Source organism: Diorhabda sublineata, chromosome 4 (genome assembly GCF_026230105.1).
Source record: "Diorhabda sublineata isolate icDioSubl1.1 chromosome 4, icDioSubl1.1, whole genome shotgun sequence".
NCBI classification, from domain to species: domain Eukaryota; kingdom Metazoa; phylum Arthropoda; class Insecta; order Coleoptera; family Chrysomelidae; genus Diorhabda; species Diorhabda sublineata.
This window is the reverse complement of record NC_079477.1, coordinates 34,890,061-34,910,986: the sequence shown is the minus strand read 5'-3', so window position 1 is coordinate 34,910,986 and position 20,926 is coordinate 34,890,061. Positions and strand designations below refer to the sequence as shown.

Sequence of the window (20,926 nt, the reverse complement as noted above, 5' to 3'; positions counted from 1 at the left end):
TTTGTAATATCTTAACTACATGTGGAGGAATATTTTATCAAAGTATTTTAGTTTAAACCTTCATTCATAGCTTCTCAAGATACTATCTGGACAAGTTAAAATAGCTTCCTCGTTCGGAGTCGGTAATAAACAGAAGATGACCCTACACACACCTTCGTTTAACCCGTAACTCCAACAATGCGCCACAATATTTCGGAAAGAAAAGTCTTCTCTTCACTTTAGGTCTATCTGTCTTCCTTTTAGCTGCTTATAGGTTCAAATAGAAATAATATACTATTTAATGCAAAACAGTAAACATTAAATTTTTCCATCAAATATAATAAAAACAAAATGGTGGTTTAAAAGTATATATTGAAGGTGTAATAATTCAGTATTACAATTCGTATTTTCTGGTACATTCAATTTGAAACAAAACTCTCACAAAATGAAAACAGCCAATGAGGTGACATATAGTAAATTTGCCAAAACTACTCCCACGGACCAACAATGACGCGCACCAGGAGCAAAAAAAATAAAAATTTGTTTTTATTATTAAATAGACATATTTTATTGTGAGTCATTAAAAAATGATAAAAGGTATGTTCCATAATGTAATTTACACCCGTGAAAATTTATCAACTAGAATAATCTAAAATGTTATGTATATATCAGGATAAAAAGAAAAGAAAAATTTTTACTCGATATACAAGAACATTAAAGACTACACTATCCACAATGTTATTTTTTTTTTGTTGAGTTTAATAATAAAAACAATGTATTTTTTCTATATCGACATAAATTGTTCCAAATTGTTTCCGATGTAGGTATATGTAAAAAAGTGTGTGAGTTGGATGAAACTGATAAAAATCAACGAGAGTACAGAATACAACACTAGTCTCGTTTAAATAATTATTATCTACAATATAGCATTCTTAAATATATTTATTGGGCGCTAATATGTATTATGGAACAGGATTTAATACATTTAAGCCTCCAAGTCCAAGGCCAATCCAATTTTGTGACCTCCTTGGTTAAAGTTCTTTCCATCGATGAGTGTAGACAAAGTGAGGGTGACTCCTGAAATAGATTAATTATTTTATGTTTAATCATAATTTTCCTGAACGCAGAGCATTATAACAAAAATTGTATTTTATTTCAATCAAAAAGAAAACAATCTTATGTGACTTATCCCAAGAAAAAAACTCGACCAATAACTACTTACTGCCCTAAATCAAACTACAATTTTTACATAAAAAAAGGTGCTTCAAAAATATTTGTACTCCACATCGTTTGCTACCGTATTTGGTCATTAGACCTTTTTTCCAAACATTTTGTTATAGATCTTGGCATCGGGTTAGGCAATGTTTCACTAAATAAGCCGTGCATGAGCTTGCAAGAATTCCTTGGAATCGATGGGTTTGCGTTTTTTCAAACCCATTCCCAAATCAAGAATGAACTTCCTATTATTATTTTTCTCTGAAGTTTGATGAGCGTGTTATCTCAAGAAATGGACCGGTCGATTGGCCACTTCGTTCGTGCGATTTAACGCCAATAGATTTTTTTCTTTAGGGTTATGTCATGTTATTGGTATATGGTCTTATTACTTCAAAAATCTATCTGTCACTTGATAAAAACATTTTGTGAAAATATGATTTTGGAAACATTGAACCCTTGTATATGCATAAAAAATTATTATCCACAACACCTATTTCCATCTTATTAAATACCATTCAAAATATTTGACAATTTTTCATCAAAAACCTATTTTAGAGGTAAAACTAAAAATTTGAAACATTTTACTAATGGAACGGCTACTTTTTGTCAACTGAAATGGGACGGGGGGGCTCGTATATAATTATATATATAAATAACCAACTTACCGTCACGCAGTTTTTGTTGATAACCTAAGCCGATCTGGCTGGCATTATTGATTTTGGCGCGAACTGAAGCATCGCTGTCCAACTCGTATCTACATCCCAATCCAAAGTCGGTTTTTTCTCCACTGGCAGCCCAATTTAAATTAACTGCAGTTTCCAATTTTGGATTGATTTTTTGGTAAATGGAACCTCCAAATGTTTGACCGTCGTCACTGTCATGTTCACTAAATATTAGAATAAATTACTTTAAAATGTGCCTAATAAATATGATTTTGTCACTTAGGAGCTCTAAATATATATTATATTTTATGTAGTATTAGAATGTAATTCTAAAAGTCTAAAGGACTGTCAATATTATTTGTTAAGTGTAATTTAGGAGCAACATTCATTGTAAGCAATTCTCGTAACATTTCGATATCCCCTATTACTCTAGTAGGTTACGGTAGGCTGTCTATCATCTTTTAGATTATTCATTGGCTAAGGTTTGTGTATTGTACATTATTCCTCCCCTGGAAGGGTGCAATAACATTTTCTAGTTTATGTCCACACCCTGGCTCTCCAGAAACCATTATTCAGTAGTTACCCTTAGTAAACCAATCCTCGTGACATTATAAAAACCAAATTCCTTCCCAAATTGTGTATTTTAATGCGAAAATACTTTATTGATCTTGACAATGTTTTTTGTTGCCCCTTTTTGTGGTATCTACTTAATTCGCTAATTTGTTGGGATATTTATAAATTTATACTTTCATATATCTGTTTACTGGTGTTATACTTACACACATGTATGAAGAACAAAATCTGAAGTTGAGAATCCTAAAGCAAAATTGCTCTTGGCCAATTTGGAATTCTGAACATCAAAGGCTGCTTGGTAACCGGCCAGCCAGCCTTGATAGGCCACAACAGCAGATCCTTTGACAATAGGACCATTCGAATTTAGATCAAAATCAGCATTGAGAGCGACTCTTTCATTGGTGAACGCAGTCTTTATGAGCCCAGCTTGGTATCTAAAAATTGATAAATTAATATTTAGGGGGTTTTTCATATTAGTTAATTTTGTAACTACCAGAGATACAAACAATGTTTTTATAAATAATATGTCCAAAATCAACTAATTTTTTTTATATTCACAAAATTAAATATATACAAAGATAGAAATCAATGCTTCTCAATGTTTGTAGCTCTTTTTCTCCTGAAAAAAATCAATGTATTTAAAAAAAGGGGGACGTCCATACGTAGCAGCTAAATTTTTGAAATTTGGAGCTCAAATAGTATGAGAATTCAATTTTAGATTGAAGACATTTAATGGGAAAAAATTGTTAGACCCGTCACAGTATTTTTATATAAAGAAAAAACTTGAATATATTGTATTGAGTATTGAGATTCTTAGTTTAGAAAGGTGTAGTAGTAACTTCACTAGAGATTGTTTATAAGGATTCTTCACCTTCAATTCGAACAGTATCGAACAATATCCACATGAAGAACGTCAAAAAAAGACATCGATGCCAGAAAACAACATTCTTGTTAGTGCCGGAACAAAAACACACTCAGTATTTGGAGCTTTTTAGAAAATATAAAATTTATTATACCAAAACACCGAATTAGTGGCCAAGGAGTGGTTCTAAATATTTGGCATATATCAGGTAGTCTTAATTGGGATTCAAATGAAAGTTTTATTTTGGATTACCTCTATACTGGTGAAAAAACAAACTCTGGATGCAAAAATTGGTGAAAAAGCTTTGGTTCACACAAGAAAAATATCATTTTTCGTCAAGATAACGCACAGCATAGCTCAAAAATCTCTCACGAAAATCATTGAAGAATTAAACTGTTGTAACTTCTGCTATTTTCCATGTATCAAAAAATTACAATTGACAATCTTACAATTTGGGGATAAAATTCACAAATTAGAACAACACTGGAACACAATATTTTTCAAAGCCCAAAATTGAGGTTCTTAACCAACGACAAAAAATAAAATAAACCAAAGGCTTAGTACGAATCTATTGATATAATAACAAAAGGTTTATAAAACATAATTTCATTCTATTTATTGACCAAACTAGCTGAAATAACGTGTTACAAATGCCATTCTCAAGCTTTAGTAAAGAGAAAAAAAAGCATAATACTATTATAAGTAAACTTACCCTTCTTGCGGAGAGAAATCAACATTAGCAGACAATTTAAGGCCTTGAATACCTTGATCGGCTACGGCGATCTCAGTTCCCAAAGTATTGTTGGTATTCCATTTTTCGGTAAATGTGAGACCGTAATCTTTGACATTGTATTTACTTTCCAAAGAACCAGAAACTTTGCCCGATTCTTGGTCAGACGTTCCACCGGTGCTGAATTGTACACCACTAGCTGTTTGTGTTTTACAATTTAATTTAATCAAGCCGAAGTGGTAACCGTTGCCGAATACATCTCTAGCCCTTTTGCCGAGATCAGAATATGGAGGTGGAGCCATTTCCTAAAAAAATCAAAAATATTGCTTACTACGGACGTATAATTATGCTCTCAACATCGACACTTTGGAGAATGTTGCCAAATGTAAAATTACTTGAATAAATAAAATGTTTTCGCCTAGGTAGTCATTAGATTGATGGAAATGAAAAATGATATTTAGCATGAATACTTCAAGATTCCCAACAAAAATTTGACCAAACTCAAAATACCCAAATTTGTGTGAACAAAACTTTATTATGGCCTCAAAAGGATACAGCTGGACGGTAATTTCAATAATCATTTTTAACACATCATTCAAGTGATATCTTCCATTATCAATGCACTTAAAGTCGATGGTAATACAAAGATGGTTCTCTACAAATTATACCATCTTGAAGTACAGATGCATGCTTGCTGGCAGAATGCTGAAGAGACTTAAAGGTCGATTTTCGGATACGGTCAACGTTTTCTCGAAGTAGGGATATTGCTCTGTCCAAGCCAGTAGGTAAGTCTCGTCTCTTATTTAATATTTTATTAAAACTGTTGAATTATTTATTCGAATTTATTTTATTTGCAATTCGTTATGGCCAAAATAGTTGTTCTAATGAAATTTACACACAAGCTGGGATTAAGTGGGTTAGAGATTTTCCACCGAGACTTCTAAGTTCCGCGATAATTTTCCAATAATTTTTTCGGAACTACCGTATAAAAAACAAAATATTAAAGTTCTTAGTCAAATTCTATTAAGTTTAAAACACTTACTTTTGTAAGAAAATTTACAGGATAATGAGCCAAAACTTTACGAGTATTATGAATTTTAAGCAATTCATAGATACAACTGAAGAGAAACACAGCTTCCGAGAGTTGCAACATTGGTTCTCACTCTTTTAAGTTCGAGCACAAACGATTGTTGTTTATCAATATTTCGATACAAAACTGACAGCTTTCATTCAAAGTCATTTATTTGACAAATATCAAATAATAGTTTCGAGAAATCTCTTTGGATCTCAGTCGAGACAAATCAATTCTAATCAGAAAAATCAACATCATCTATATTTTTTAAACATTGTAATTATATATACGATCAAATAGCCATCAATATACAGAAAGTAGTTTCTATGAAGGTCAAATGTCAGTGTAGTTTAATGTCATTCGTTCACTCTAGTATTTAGATGAATAAGTGGTTTGACAGTATAATCAGTGTAAGTGAGTTTTACGTCAAGTGTCAAATTTTAAAACACACCACAAATTATTTATTTGTTGCCGTGTCCAAAATACAAGATACTTGATTAATTGAATACATTTATTTGTAAATATACTTTTTATTTTAGATAACTTTTTGGGTCCATTTATAGTGTTTGGAATTTGTGTTTAAAGTTTATGAAACACAAACATTTATCTTTGTTTGATGCACAGTTCTCAAAACCGACAATTTGGAACATGCGTTCAAAGCACTGCGCACGCATGTGCTCAAATTGTACAATTGGAAAGCAACTTAAATTGTGGTCGATTACAAGACAACTTTATGAAGAATAAGCTAAAATTAATAAATATTATGTTGATTACGTAGATTTTAAGTTAATTTAACATGTGCGATTACAAAAGTTAAATGTCTTACAGGGTAAATCAATAATAAGTGTAAATTTTCCACACAGAAAATTCTTAAACGTAAAATGTTCTGTTATGATATTAAGTAAAAAATAAAAACTGATTTTGCTTTCTATTGGATATTTTTCTAACTACTTGGCATTTGAAAATATATTAAACTTTGTAGTATTCGCCCCCTAATATAGGAATTTCTATGCCGAGACCGAATATTCATTTAGTTAGGTTAGGTTAGTTAACTTTCCAATCCTCATGTATAAAATATTTTCGCTTCGTGCCGATTTAGCAAAGGTTTTGTATGTTTCATGATAAAATTTATCTATAAAAATAGAAGTAACGCAATTTTTCTCATAGGCACATACAATTTTAATCCCAAAACTCTAGCGACTATTATTTCTTGGTAGGGATTTCATATATCCAAAAAAATTTAAAAAACTGAAGGATTATCCTCTTGATTTCGCACGGGCTAAGGAAATTCGCTTCCTCTGCCAATTCAATCATGTGTGAATTAATCGTTTCAATAATTACGTACAATTACAGGATCAAGAGGTGATGCTCAATCCTAAATAAACCGCATTGAGTAGAAATGATTCTCAACAAAAAATGTTTCATAACAAACTGCAAATAAAAGTTAGCATACAAGTTTTATGGTAATTTTCGAGGCTCCATCGAACTATTTCCAAAAGTATACTTTCCCAACTATGACTATTTCTCCAACCAAAGAATCTTATAATAAGAAGGTATTGAGATTATTTCTGATACTAAAATTTCATTTAACCGGTCAACAAAAATATGTTTGTGTTGGCCCACTTCTCGTTAAGGCATTAAATAATGCCCAGTCTATAAACGTTGCGAAAAGTTGGGTGGCTTGCTTGTATTCTATCTTATATATTAAAAAAATTGATGATTTCCATTCCGAGTCCGTTCAGGCGTTCTACCCAACCGATTTGCTTCACTTTTTTTTTCAATGAAAGGTATTGTTACACAGATCAGCCATCAACCATCGGATTTCATCTAATTTTCACAATTCTCAAGTTATTTCCCTCTGCACATTACTTATGGGAGTTTTTCACATACACACGTTCTATCCTCAATATCTCAGGTTCTATTCAAGATAGAGACTTCGTTTTGGTTTTAGAACACTCGTTGAAAAACCTTCTTTCTTTTGAGTTTTTGAACACTTAAATCGGTAGAGTTGGAGAGGAGCTAGGCGCGGACATTCAATGTGGAGTTATGGATTTTTGTAGGTTTTTGACATACACACGTTCTATCCTCAATATCTCAGGTTCTATTCAAGATAGAGACTTCGTTTTGGTTTAAGAACACTCGCCGAAACATCCTCTTTCTTTTGAGTTTTTGAACACTTAAATCGGTTGAGTTGGAGAGGAGCTAGGCGCGGACATTCAATGTAGAGTTATGGATTTTTGTAGGTTTTTGGCATACACACGTTCTATCCTCAATATCTCAGGTTCTATTCAAGATAGAGACTTCGTTTTGGTTTAATAACACTCGCCGAAACATCCTCTTTCTTTTGAGTTTTTGAACACTTAAATCGGTTGAGTTGGAGAGAAGCTAGGCGCGGACATTTAATGTGGAGTTATGGATTTTTGTAGGTTTTTGACATACACACGTTCTATCTTCAATATCTCAGGTTCTATTCAAGATAGAGACTTCGTTTTGGTTTAAGAACACTCGCCGAAACATCCTCTTTCTTTTGAGTTTTTGAACACTTAAATCGGTTGAGTTGGAGAGGAGCTAGGCGCGGACATTCAATGTAGAGTTATGGATTTTTGTAGGTTTTTGGCATACACACGTTCTATCCTCAATATCTCAGGTTCTATTCCAGATAGAGACTTCGTTTTGGTTTAATAACACTCGCCGAAACATCCTCTTTCTTTTGAGTTTTTGAACACTTAAATCGGTTGAGTTGGAGAGAAGCTAGGCGCGGACATTTAATGTGGAGTTATGAATTTTTGTAGGTTTTTGGCATACACACGTTCTATCCTCAATATCTCAGGTTCTATTCAAGATAGAGACTTCGTTTTGGTTTAATAACACTCGCCGAAACATCCTCTTTCTTTTGAGTTTTTGAACACTTAAATCGGTAGAGTTGGAGAGGAGCTAGGCGCGGACATTCAATGTGGAGTTATGGATTTTTGTAGGTTTTTGACATAGACACGTTCTATCTTCAATATCTCAGGTTCTATTCCAGATAGAGACTTCGTTTTGGTTTCAGAATACTCGCCGAAACATCCTCTTTCTTTTGAGTTTTTGAACACTTAAATCGGTTGAGTTGGAGAGAAGCTAGGCGCGGACATTTAATGTGGAGTTATGGATTTTTGTAGGTTTTTGACATACACACGTTCTATCTTCAATATCTCAGGTTCTATTCCAGATAGAGACTTCGTTTTGGTTTAATAACACTCGCCGAAACATCCTCTTTCTTTTGAGTTTTTGAACACTTAAATCGGTCGAGTTGGAGAGGAGCTAGGGGCTGACATTCAATGTGGTGTTATGAATTTTTGTAGGTTTTTGGCATACACACGTTCTATCCTCAATATCTCAGGTTCTATTCAAGATAGAGACTTCGTTTTGGTTTAATAACACTCGCCGAAACATCCTCTTTCTTTTGAGTTTTTGAACACTTAAATCGGTAGAGTTGGAGAGGAGCTAGGCGCGGACATTCAATGTGGAGTTATGGATTTTTGTAGGTTTTTTTGACAATTTTTCTACATTCAAAGATCTATATCTCAGGTTCTAATATAGCTACAGAGTTCGTTCTTTTCTATTATAATGATTTCTGATACTTATTAAAGCTATTTAGGATAAATTACTGCATTTATTCTACAAGCAGCAAGACACGAATAATTTTCTTGCTTGTGTACACAATGGATATCTCGCATTTTTATTTTTGAAATTATTATGGCCAGTTATTTTCGCCACCAGCCAAAATTTTCATTTATTTACCAAATGCAATCTCATGATGACAAATCTTACTACGAAACATACATTCGTATTTGAATACATTAACAATAATTATCTCGTAAAAATTTGTCCAAATCGGCACATGAAAACTAGAATAAAAGTGAAAAATTGTATTTGAAAAATAGCCACTAAACAAATTTTTATACAAAATCTAATATCGTTCTACATTTATTAATAAATATCAATTTAAGGAACTAGTTAATTGGCTGAATGTAAATGGTATTGTAATTTTTGATAACGACATTTGATTTAAAACTATAAATTTATGAAAAACTTTCAATTTTCAACGGAAGCTAACTACACATATTTTTGTAATATTGTATAAGTAAATAAGAAACATTTTCACCACAAAAAAACTGTTATGTAAAAGTATAAACATTTTCAAATGTTTCATTCGCTTATAAAAACAAACAAGGATATGTGTACAGTGTCCATTTTGTCATTATTTTTGCTATGTTCGCACAGATACTTTCATTTTACTGTAAGCATAATTTTTAAAAGTAAATTATCAAATTTCCAATGTGTACGACGGTTATGATCCAAACTTTATAAACATAACGTAAATTAGTGAAGAAGCATATTCGTTTCGACATCAATTTATACTCCGGTCAATTTGGACATAAAAATAGGTGTTCAAATAACAAAAATTCCCGTAAAGCCAAATATTGGTGGAGACCTGCTCCTCATAATAGAAAAACAACAATTGTAGGCATTTTTACATGCGATAACCGACTGCGACACTTCGTTAGCAATGTACAGAAGATACAAAACAGAAATGGATTCGACACCTCAAACAATAATTACGGAAAGAGTCCGCTTTCTTCGTGCGGTTTGTGGAGCTTCAAAAAAATTACTTGCAGAAAACTGGGGTTGGAAATTGATACATAATACTCTGGAAACGATTAAAACTTTACTCTCATCTACTCAAGGAAAACTCCTCAACACTATACTGTAAAAAAGTCGTCGTTGCTGTGTTCCCCAGCATGTACCAATTGCCAATGTCAGCCTTGATCAAATGCCCCATTTGAACAATTTATGTACATCCAGCAAGCGGAAGAAATCTAAGAAAACAGGACCGTTGAAGTAGACTTTCAAGACTATAAATCTGATTAAAATATCTAAAGAAATCAATACCCATATTATTATCAATAATAAGGTAATATCTAGAACTTGACAGTTATTTTTCTTCCCTTGAGTTACCCCAAAATTGTCGTGAGAGTTAGTGGTGTAGGCCTACGGGGGAAACCACCGTAAAAAACGCTACCTCGCAGATGGCGTGGAATGAATCGCGATATTTCAGAACTGGTAACTCTTCGAAAAAAAAAATCATTAAGACCATTTTTGTAGAGAATTTTAAAATTTGGTTTGAGGTTGTTTTTATAAAACTTGCCGTTTTCGAGAAAATTCCAAAAAACCTCAAATTTTGACCTTTGAATTTTTAATATTTTAAATGTCTATATTGACCGGACTAATGTATACCTCAAATTTGTTAGAAATGAATAAAATTCATAATAGGCGGATTGGAAATTAAGATTCAATCAAGAATTGTATAGTCGTAATTATTTCAACACCTCGAATTGTTAGTTCTATAATAATTGGCGATAAAAAACGATATTTGATTATTTAAATCAGTGGGAAAAAAATACACCTGTGAAATTAGCTTTTTTTTCGGAATTTACGGAATTATTTTCATTCTCTTTTAATTTAGAGGGGTCTGTTTCGATAACTTATAACTATTTTTACACATAACGTGATGAAGTTGGGGGCATTTTCATCTTACATAGAGGTGGTTAAGGCGGTTTCACAATCATAACTTTCTAAAATCTATATCATTATTGTATTCGAACAATACAAATCCCAAATTCTCTATATATACCACTTGTTATTAAATACGGTGCCCCCGAAGTCAACTTGAAAAAGAAAACTGATTTTGGGGAGTCGACGATGTCCATTTTTAGCAACTTAAGTACTCAAACAACAGTATAATTGTACTTTTAAAAAACTATAAACAAGTAAAGAAATAGAAACGAAAAAATTTGCTCTACTTGAAGTTTGGACTCTCTATTGACTTAATTTGTCAACGTGTCTTATATGTGAAAAGCATTCACAAACGATAACATCCCATGGAGGAAAGTTCCGAGGGCACAAGCTTGACCCAACCATGTAGAACTCTGGGCCAGGCTTGGCTCAGTCTTGGTAAAACTCTGGAGCGATAACGGTGAGCCAAACTTGGTCGCCAAAGACTGGGCCAAGCTTAACTGCCAGGACCGGGCCAAGGTTAAATACCAAGACTTAAGCTTTACGCGTTCACAATTGAGTTAAAAAACAAAGGAAACCTTTGAAAATCAATAAACGCCGATATTTAGGGCTGCAACTCATCGTAACCATAGGTTTATGTAAGTTAAACTCTAGCCCAAATTAGTTCGAGAATCGTTGATATAAGAAATACCGATAATTTTTATGTTTTTCCTGAAAACATCGATGCTGTGCGTAAACTGATATTGCAAGATCTTTATGGGACATACCGTGAGATTGAAACATGCTTTGGTATTTGTTCCACTCGCATACATTCAAAATTGTACCAACATTTAGCCGTCAAAAAGATTTATTCTCGTTGGATACCGTATAATTTGACGACAGCTGTTGATTGGAGCCAAGAAATGTTGCAAAAATTCAATCACGGTGCTTCAAAAGACGTCTATAAGGTCGTGACTGGCGATGAATCATGGATCAAATCCAACAAAAGTTGTTGGCGCACAAAGCGATCAATTCTGTTTTAAGTTAGGAATCAGGAAAACCAATGACAGAAACAAAAACGCTTTTGAACAGCGATCAAAATATATAATTAACGGGTTATCCGCCCGTTGAATCCTTGTTTGGCGCCCAATGATCCCTCTATTCCCGCAGATCAAAAATGAATCTCCAGATTAACGTTTTTCTACACTTGAAGAAGCGGTTGACGTTATTTTGGAGGTACCTCAATCGGAATGGACAATTGGTTCAAACGCAAGCAAAAGTATTTTGATCTCAATTGAGAATATTTTGAAAAACGATAAAGTCATATGCAATTATTAATAATTGTTTTTATTTGTCTATCTTACGTAGTAACCCTCGTATATTTATTTGAACTACAGCAACTTTCGACAAATACAATGTAAATATAATAGCATAAGATGTTGAATTGGAATGGACGAATATAATTACCCCCAAGAAACAATTTTAATTTTAGTTCTCGATTAGTCCCCAAGCTCGAAATGTTAAAAGTAGAATGAAACTTGAAACATTCGTCAAAAAAGAGAAAGGTAACTGTAATGGCAGTTTCTATTTTTAAAACAAATATTTCGATGGAGCAAGATGGATACAAATTAAGAAATTAGCATAACAATTTAGTCATCGTGAGTTTGGTACTGAGCTCTAAGCTCTATAAGTTACTTTTTTTGAATTGGTCTTGAGATTTGCTGTTATATTGAAGAAAAAAACAGATTTTTTGTGGTGAATTGTCTTGATTTCGAGCCTCTCGATTTCAAAATAAAATAAAAGTTTGACGTTTCGAGTTATTTCGGTCAATTTGCGTAGTTACATTAATCAAAAGATCACCTACAATATGTTGTTGCCACAACTCAAAATTGTAGCAGCCTTAAGTTTAAATTATTCGTAGTAGTAGTAGTACTAACAAACTGAGATGTATACTGAAAGAAAAATGGTCAAAAACACAATTTGTTACTTTAAAACTGATGTTTTATCTTCATCTTCATCTTCATGATAAAGATATTACGAACAATAAAGGGTACCACACTCCACGATAGAATACCCAACACAGATACCTTAAGAGAACTGGGAGTACAAGATGTCGTTAGATGGGTAAGAGCAAGACGCCGACAATGGAGAGACCATGTAGAACGAATGGCTCCAGAACGGATTGCCAAATGGGCCAAAACACAGAAACCAGATACAAGACGCCCAATCGGTAGGCCCCCAAAACGCTGGTACGATAGCTGGACATCGGCGTCACAAGAGGGCAGATGACAGACCTGACAGGACCTCGTCCTACTACAAGAAGAAGAAGAAACTGATTTTTTATCAAAAGAGACCTAAAATCAAGACAATCCATCACGAAAAAGCCGAAGAAAAAAACAGTACACCGCCTAATTTGCAATGGTACGAAAACTAGCTCCGAGATTATATTTTCAAAAGCCCAAAGTATTGGGATTAAGCTAATTTTCGAATTAGGTTAACAATTTTTCAACGGTGTCATAATTTATGAGGTAATTAGTGGTTTGTGATCAAAATATTTCTTGAAAATATAAAATAAACAGAATCTCAATAAAGTGAGCCATATTTCCGTAGAATCTATTGATATGTAATGATTTTAACAATTTAAACATTTCAAATATAATAATTTGATAGAGTTTAGAAGAAAAATTTTCTAACATATCCTTAAATTTTATCGAATTAAACAAAGAGTGGTTTTTTGTTGAAAATTGATTTAAAAATTACGATTTGTTAACCATTGAGCATAAGCCGCCCCTCAGAGGGTTGTAGACAAAATTTTTGGTAATTATACACTTTCGCGGTCGCCTGGTTTTTTGGCTCAAGAAAATCGAAAAATTGATGGATTTTTATGATCTTGGTCTCAAAATGTTCCATTTTACTGCAGATTTTTTTGTATTCTACATAAATTTATAAACAATTTAAAAAAAATCCAAAAAGAATGATTTTTTCCGTTTTTATAGCTTAAAATGAAATCGATGAAAAACAATCAATTTTCGTGAATAGTTTCGTACTATATTCTATATAATCCGCCGTAAAATGGAACATTTTGAGACCAAGGTCATTAAAATCCATTTTTCGATTTTCTAGAGCCAACCTAACCTAACCTAACCTGGTTTTTTGGTTAGGTTAGGTTAGGTTAGGTTGGCTCTAGAAAATCGAAAAATGTGTATAATAACCATAATTTTTTGTAGGAATATTTTGCAAAACAGTTTTTTTACGATTTAAAACAGTAAAACTATGAGAAATTTTCATTCCAGCTATTTCTACTAATTTTTTTTATAAATCCGCCGTAAAATGGAACATTTTGAAAAAACCAGGTGACCGTGAAAGTGTATAATTACCAAATTTTTTTATTTCACAACATAATTTTTACGTCATCTACTACTCACTACCGAATTTTTTTCATCAAGAACCGGAACACCCTGTATACTACGGGGATCCAGTAACAACCGGTTAAGTATTGTCATGGTTTTGTGCAGTCTGCAGTGTGTGTTGTAAGCGGTATTTTGTTCGCTAAAAATTCTTCCAAAACTATTTTGTTGTAGACAAATTACAAAAATGACGCTATCGGAAAGTCATTTTTTCGTCACGTCCCCGAAAAATTTAGCACCATTTATTTGGCATTAAAGGTCGAAAAATACGAAAATTTTTAATTTACATTGAACAACGGAGCATTTAATTATGGAAACATTCTACTCTATCTATCTATCTATCTATTGATTTTGCAAATTTAACTTGCATAGCTCTGCTAATTTTTTTCCAAAGTTGGCCAGAACAGCTAATTTCTCAAAAATATTTAATTTTCCATGTTTACTGACACAAACAAATGTTAATGAGATGAATAAAGGTTATTTTATTCCTAATTATTATTTCTTTTTGTTAATTCAATCGAATTCAAGAGTTACATCAAGTAATTAAGCATTTTCTTCTTCCTACATAACATAAATCTCGATAACAAGATTCAATTATTAAATTTTTTAATCTTTATTAATATAAATATGAACTAGCTTTTACTCGCGGCTTCGCTCGCATCGAATCCATTAAATAAGTATCAGAAATCATTATAATAGAAAAGAACGAACTCTGTAGCTATATTGGAACCTGAGATATAGATCTTTGAATGTAGAAAAATTGCCAAAAACCTACAAAAATCCATAACTCCACATTGAATGTCCGTGCCTAGCTCCGCTCCAACTCAACCGATTTAAATGTGCAAAAACTCAAAAGAAAGAAGGTGTTTCAGCGAGTGTTCTTAAACCAAAACGAAGTCTCTATCTTGAATAGAACCTGAGATATTGAGGATAGAACGTGTGTATGCCAAAAAACTACAAAAATCCATAACTCCACATTGAATGTCCGCCCCTAGCTCCTCTCCAACTCAACCGATTTAAGTGTTCGAAAACTCAAAAGAAAGAAGGTGTTTCAGCGAGTGTTCTTAAATCAAAACGAAGTCTCTATCTTGAAAATAACCTGAGATATTGAGGATAGAACGTGTGTATGCCAAAAAACTACAAAAATCCATAACTCCACATTGAATGTCCGCCCCTAGCTCCTCTCCAACTCAATCAATTCAAGTGTTCAAAAACTCAAAAGAAAGAAGGTGTTTCAGCGAGTGTTCTTAAACCAAAACGAAGTCTCTATCTTGAATAGAACCTGAGATATTGAGGATAGAACGTGTGTATGCGAAAAACCTACAAAAATCCCTAACTCCACATTGAATGTCCGCACCTAGCTCCTCTCCAACTCAACCGATTTAAATGTTCAAAAAATCAAAAGAAAGAGGATGTTTAAGCAAGGGTGCTTAAACCAAAACAAAGTCTCTATCTTGAATAGAACCTGAGATATTGAGGATAGAACGTGTGTATGCGAAAAACCTACAAAAATCCCTAACTCCACATTGAATGTCCGCCCCTAGCTCCTCTCCAACTCAACCGATTTAAGTGTTCGAAAACTCAAAAGAAAGAAGGTGTTTCAGCGAGTGTTCTTAAACCAAAACGAAGTCTCTATCTTGAATAGAACCTGAGATATTGAGGATAGAACGTGTGTATGCGAAAAACCTACAAAAATCCATAACTCCACATTGAATGTCCGCGTCTATCTCCTCTCCAACTCAACCGATTTAAATGTTCAAAAAATCAAAAGAAAGAGGATGTTTAAGCAAGGGTGCTTAAACCAAAACAAAGTCTCTATCTTGAATAGAACCTGAGATATTGAGGATAGAACGTGTGTATGCGAAAAACCTACAAAAATCCATAACTCCACATTGAATGTCCGCGCCTAGCTCCTCTCCAACTCAACCGATTTAAGTGTTCGAAAACTCAAAAGAAAGAAGGTGTTTCAGCGAGTGTTCTAAAACCAAAACGAAGTCTCTATCTTGAATAGAACCTGAGATATTGAGGATAGAACGTGTGTATGTGAAAAACTCCCATAAGTAATGTGCAGGGGGAAATAACTTGAGAATGGTGAAAATTGGATGAAATCCGATGGTTGATGGCTGATCTGTGCATCAATACCTTTCGTTGAAAAAAAAATTAAGGGTAGAACGCTTGAACGGACTCGGAATGGAAATCATCAATTTTTTTAATATATAAGATCTGTATCGGATACATTTTTGACGATAGAAAAATTATTTATCAAAAAATTATAAAATCTAACTTCTTCAACGCCATCTAGTATTCCAGAACCAGTTCCAACTGTAATACGTTGCACTGCATTACCGATGGTCACGGTAATAACCAATCCAATTGATTATAGTTTTATCTGTTTGGAATTTTTCTATATTTATTGTTATTTTTTTCAATCATTATATACGCTGTATTCAACTATTTGAATTTTTCAGTTTAGGTGTAATTTTGTGGTTACACGCTATTCATTATTGTTCCAATTGTTCCCACTGATCTTCCATACCAAAAACTGTTCAGATTCCCGTCAAGCTTAACTTTGCTGTTACTATAAACAAAGTACAACGGAGACATTACACGTAGATATTTACGCCCGACAGAAAAACTTGTAAAATGATCAACAAAAATATATACAAAAAAATATACAAAAGTATATTTTGAGTTTTTGAAACTTCATTGTATGTAGTCACAGCCAAGCAATAAAATATAATTATCACATTGATTCCTTTCTATTATAATGATCTCTGATACTTATTTAATGAATTCAATGCGAGCGAAGTCGCAGGTAAAAGCTAGTTTGAATATAATTGTTTAGTTGTTATCCAACTACTTGGTATGAGTTACCCAAAATACCCATGCACACATCAGCGGATGATTTTAGATCACAAATCAAAATAAATCAGTTAGATCATATCAAGTTGACATCCCTTCACTACTTAAAAACTTATTAAAATATAATTATCAAAAGTTGTCATACCTAAAAATCATCCCAAGAATTTTTGTATTCAAGTATAGATACTTTATTATAATCGCTGAAAATTTCGTTAAGTTATCTTCAATAGCTTTGATTAAATCAATTTTTCAATTTGAGTATCGATGATTTTTAGGTTAGGTTAGGTTAGGTTTTGATTTTTAGGCGTGACAAGTTATGATAATTATATTTTAATAAGTTCTCCATCATCAAGTGGTAAAGAAGGTACTTTTTTCTTCAAGCGTATTTACTAATTTACTTTCAACAAAACAGATCGTAGAAATATTCTATTAATTCACTGGCTTAGTTCTCCATCATCAACTACTGTTTTCTTCAAACGTATTTACTAATTTACTTTCAACAAAACAGATCGTAGAAATATTCTATTAATTCACTGGCTTAATAATGGTTTTTAAAATTTTACCACTACAATAATGTGTTATAATTACTTTACTGGTAAAGTAATAACGAACGATAGCAACACTTATTACCCAATTGTCTCAATCAAGTAGATATCTAGCGAAAAAAAGCGGGACAATTCCTTTATTAGGACCACAACCTAGGTTTTCCAAAAGTCATCAAGTCATGGACATAGAACCAAGAAGAAATCAGAAATAAGGAATAAGTTTCCAGGTCGGGAACAATTGACAATATTTTTTTCCTATTCACCAACTGGTCTGAAAAGGCCCTTTTGTTGAACAAAAACTAGCTAAGGAGTACTGATATGCTTACTGACCACAGCCACCACCTAAAGAACATTGGAGATAGCTCTTGTCACTTCTGTATAGAACTAATGGACCTGGGACCTTACGTCCTAGTTAATCGAATCTAATTTGTGTTCGATTTATTTAAAATTAAATGTTTAAATAGATTTTATTCAAATTATTATACTTCTGTAACACTAAAACTAATCTGTATTCAAGCAATCACCTAAAAATAATAATCCTAATATCTTAAAGCACTCCCCAATTATACATTTTCTCAATTTACTCCTTCCAACGATTATCATAACTTCCTTATTATTCAGTTTTAGGAAAACATGTACATGAAGATATATCATTAGTTTTGGACATAGTATGATCTCTAGGAATTACTGCACATAATTCGGAACAACTTTGTTATAATGAATACAATATTGAAAAGAATTTCTGTCACCAATATTTTTCAGTAGTATGCTGGAAATTACGATGAGGAAAGCAGCACTTATATTTGCAAAAAAGATTACAGCTAGAGGAATCTACACAGAAAATTTTGTTTCAAAAAAACAAAGAGCAAAACAAGAATGATTACATGGAGCGAACACAAAATTAATAAAAAACCAAATCTAATAATAACAAATGGAAAAACTCGTAAATGTGCAGTTAAAGAATTATATATTTTTTTAGGAATTGAAAAAACTAGTAAAAATAATTCAAACAAAATAAAAAATATTTTAGACCTATAGCAGCAAGTGCCAGATTAACACAAAAAATAGTGTAAATAAGTAGAATGATATTAAAAAAAATGATCAAGATAGTAGAAGAAAGGCAACTCGGGAAACTCGATATAATAGCAGTAATATTTCATCAAAAAGTAGATTAAAAGGTTATAGAATGTGGACCAGAATAACAGTCATTCATTAATATAGAAACTAACAAAAAAAAAGAAAACATTTACCTGAATACTTAAATAGAAAGAAGTGATTAAAATTACAAAATCTCAAAGGCAATGCTAACTTAACTTTTAATAAAGTTTAGGTTATTTTCTCCACAAATAAATTTTTACCAAAAATATTGAATGTCACATAGGACTTTATAACTATTCTTATCAGTCTGCTAGTAATTCATTAGTAAGTGAAAATACCTAGTCTAAAAATACCGAGGAACAAGGTTCCACCTATTCTAGTTTATAATCTTGGGGTCACGCCATGTCACAAGTTACGGCAACATGGCTGCAAACCTTACGAAATAATTCTTTAATTTCTTTTATGAAATATAAAATTTCGATATATTGGACTGTAATGTGAATAAGAAATATACACAAATACCATAGGTACACAGTCAAGCTTCAAACTATAAATCAATGCAACATCGAAAAATTACATAACACCATTACGAAGATCTTTCCATTATTTTTAAAAAATGGATTTTTTACAGAAACAATGAAGATATGGCAATTTTTATAACTATTAAAATCACAGTTAGTCTTGAAAACAAAAGCCTCAACTCAATTTTTAACCAATGTTAAGTTCAAGGAGCCGGTTCCTATGATTTCCAAAACTTATTCTATTATATATTATCGAAAATATGTAGTACTTACGATTTAAAAAAAAGTAGCAATATAATTAAAAATGAAGTACGATTTCTCTTCAGTTCTCTACTCACACGAGAATTTAGGGCTTTTACGTCCGATTTCGTTACTGACGAATTACGTGACGAAATACGAATGAATGAAACGTGTACTTTCGAGAATTTCGTTCCATGAACACCTTAATTTTACACTGTTGTCAGATCGTAAAATTGTAGTTGTACTTAGAACCAATAATACGTCCAAAGTGAAGTATCAGTGAAAATGAAAACGAACGAACCTCTGGTAAATAGTTTACAATCGACAAGTTCTTCTTACCGAAGTACCTATACGTTTTTTCCATTTATTGTTTTGAATTAAAATTTTTCAAAATATGGTTTGAGTATACCTATACCTGGTATGTTACGCTTCAAATGCAAGACACAAAATTAAGAAATAATGCAGAATTCACTAAAAATTATGTACTTTTGACGTATATTAGAAGAGAAACAGTGCCAATCCCACTCAAGACAAATTCTAAACACTCTGCTTACTACCACTACATCACTCACAATTACACTGATTCTTACTACGTGACGTCAGCACGAAATAGCATCTTCAGTGATATTAACTACCATACACTCACACCCACTATTACACTAAAAATGCAATATCGTAATGTGGTACGAACCAGGTGGTTGATCTGGGATACGAACAACACCAGAATGCCATCTGACGTCAAATTTAAAGAGCATCAAGCGTTAAAAATAAACATCACCGTCACTTTTTCACCTTTTTTCCTTTTAAAATAATTTTCAATTCGTCAAAATTGTGCCCAGTTTTTTTTTTGTAAATGTAAAATGTAAATGTAAAATTTTTGATACTTTTGATGCACTACCGTCATAATTCTTTAAGTCAAATAATTTAAACGTGAAAAGTACAGAATTAAATGAAAATCCACCAAATTTAATTTTTTCCTAAGGCACATATAAGCTGACAACACTGTTCAATTCCATTATAACTTTCTTTGGCGACATCTGTTATTGATTTTAAACAATGCTAAATCGCAAAACTAATTGCTAGTTTTAGTTCTGAGACATAAAGACGAGAATAAAGATGAAAGAATATGATAGAGGGTGACATTATGTCGGAAGCATATTTTCACTCACGATCTATTTTATTAGTTTTTAGTTTCAAGTGCTGGAAAATACAAATTAATTTCTAATACATATAAAATTTCACAAAAATAAACCAGCAACTAAGCAATGAATGATTATAGCAGTTTTTATATTAGATAAAATAGATAATTAGAACTGTTAGACTCCAATTACTATCTTACTAACTATTTTGGGGAGTAATTATTTTGACATAACCAATTTTTTATCGAATATTTTTAATATGAGGCTTACCAATAATTCCGGTTCCAGTGGATCCACTTTCTTGAAAAAGCCTCCCAATCCATTTTTCTTAGCACAATCAATTTGTTTTAAATCTGTCTTACCACTTCCATCAGAAACATCATTTGCGGTGCGCGGATAACTATATACCTTTTCTTGTATTTGAATTTTACACGGATTTTCCATCTTTCATGAAATAAACGTTTCTTTTATGGACTTTTCCTTGAC

General features: G+C 32.4%; 1 protein-coding gene across 2 annotated transcripts; it reads right to left on the bottom strand.

The window, feature by feature from the left end:
• Positions 1–333: 333 nt before the first annotated feature.
• On the bottom strand, positions 334–19,517 carry LOC130442785 (voltage-dependent anion-selective channel-like). Of its 2 annotated transcripts, none has more exons than XM_056777139.1 (5): positions 19,335–19,517; positions 4,004–4,326; positions 2,636–2,863; positions 1,860–2,068; positions 334–1,056 (listed from the first exon to the last, which is right to left on the bottom strand). In XM_056777139.1, the coding sequence occupies exons 2-5, from the start codon at positions 4,321–4,323 to the stop codon at positions 965–967; spliced, it is 849 nt and encodes a 282-aa protein (XP_056633117.1). In that variant the 5' UTR covers positions 4,324–4,326; positions 19,335–19,517; the 3' UTR covers positions 334–964. The 2 variants fall into 2 exon arrangements, with proteins under 2 accessions (XP_056633117.1, XP_056633116.1); XM_056777138.1 differs by having other exon boundaries at positions 1,860–2,080; positions 19,335–19,506.
• Between the last annotated feature and the right edge of the window lie 1,409 nt (positions 19,518–20,926).

What these genes read in the sequence shown, in the direction of transcription:
- LOC130442785 (XM_056777138.1), bottom strand. Translation starts at nt 4,323, where the DNA reads ATGGCTCCACCTCCATATTCTGATCTCGGCAAAAGGGCTAGAGATGTA. An exon ending in GATTTCTCTCCGCAAGAAGG is followed by an intron (nt 2,864 to 4,003) that starts GTAAGTTTACTT and finishes ATCAATTTTTAG; the next exon opens with ATACCAAGCTGGGCTCATAA. An exon ending in TTTGTTCTTCATACATGTGT is followed by an intron (nt 2,081 to 2,635) that starts GTAAGTATAACA and finishes TCTAATATTTAG; the next exon opens with TGAACATGACAGTGACGACG.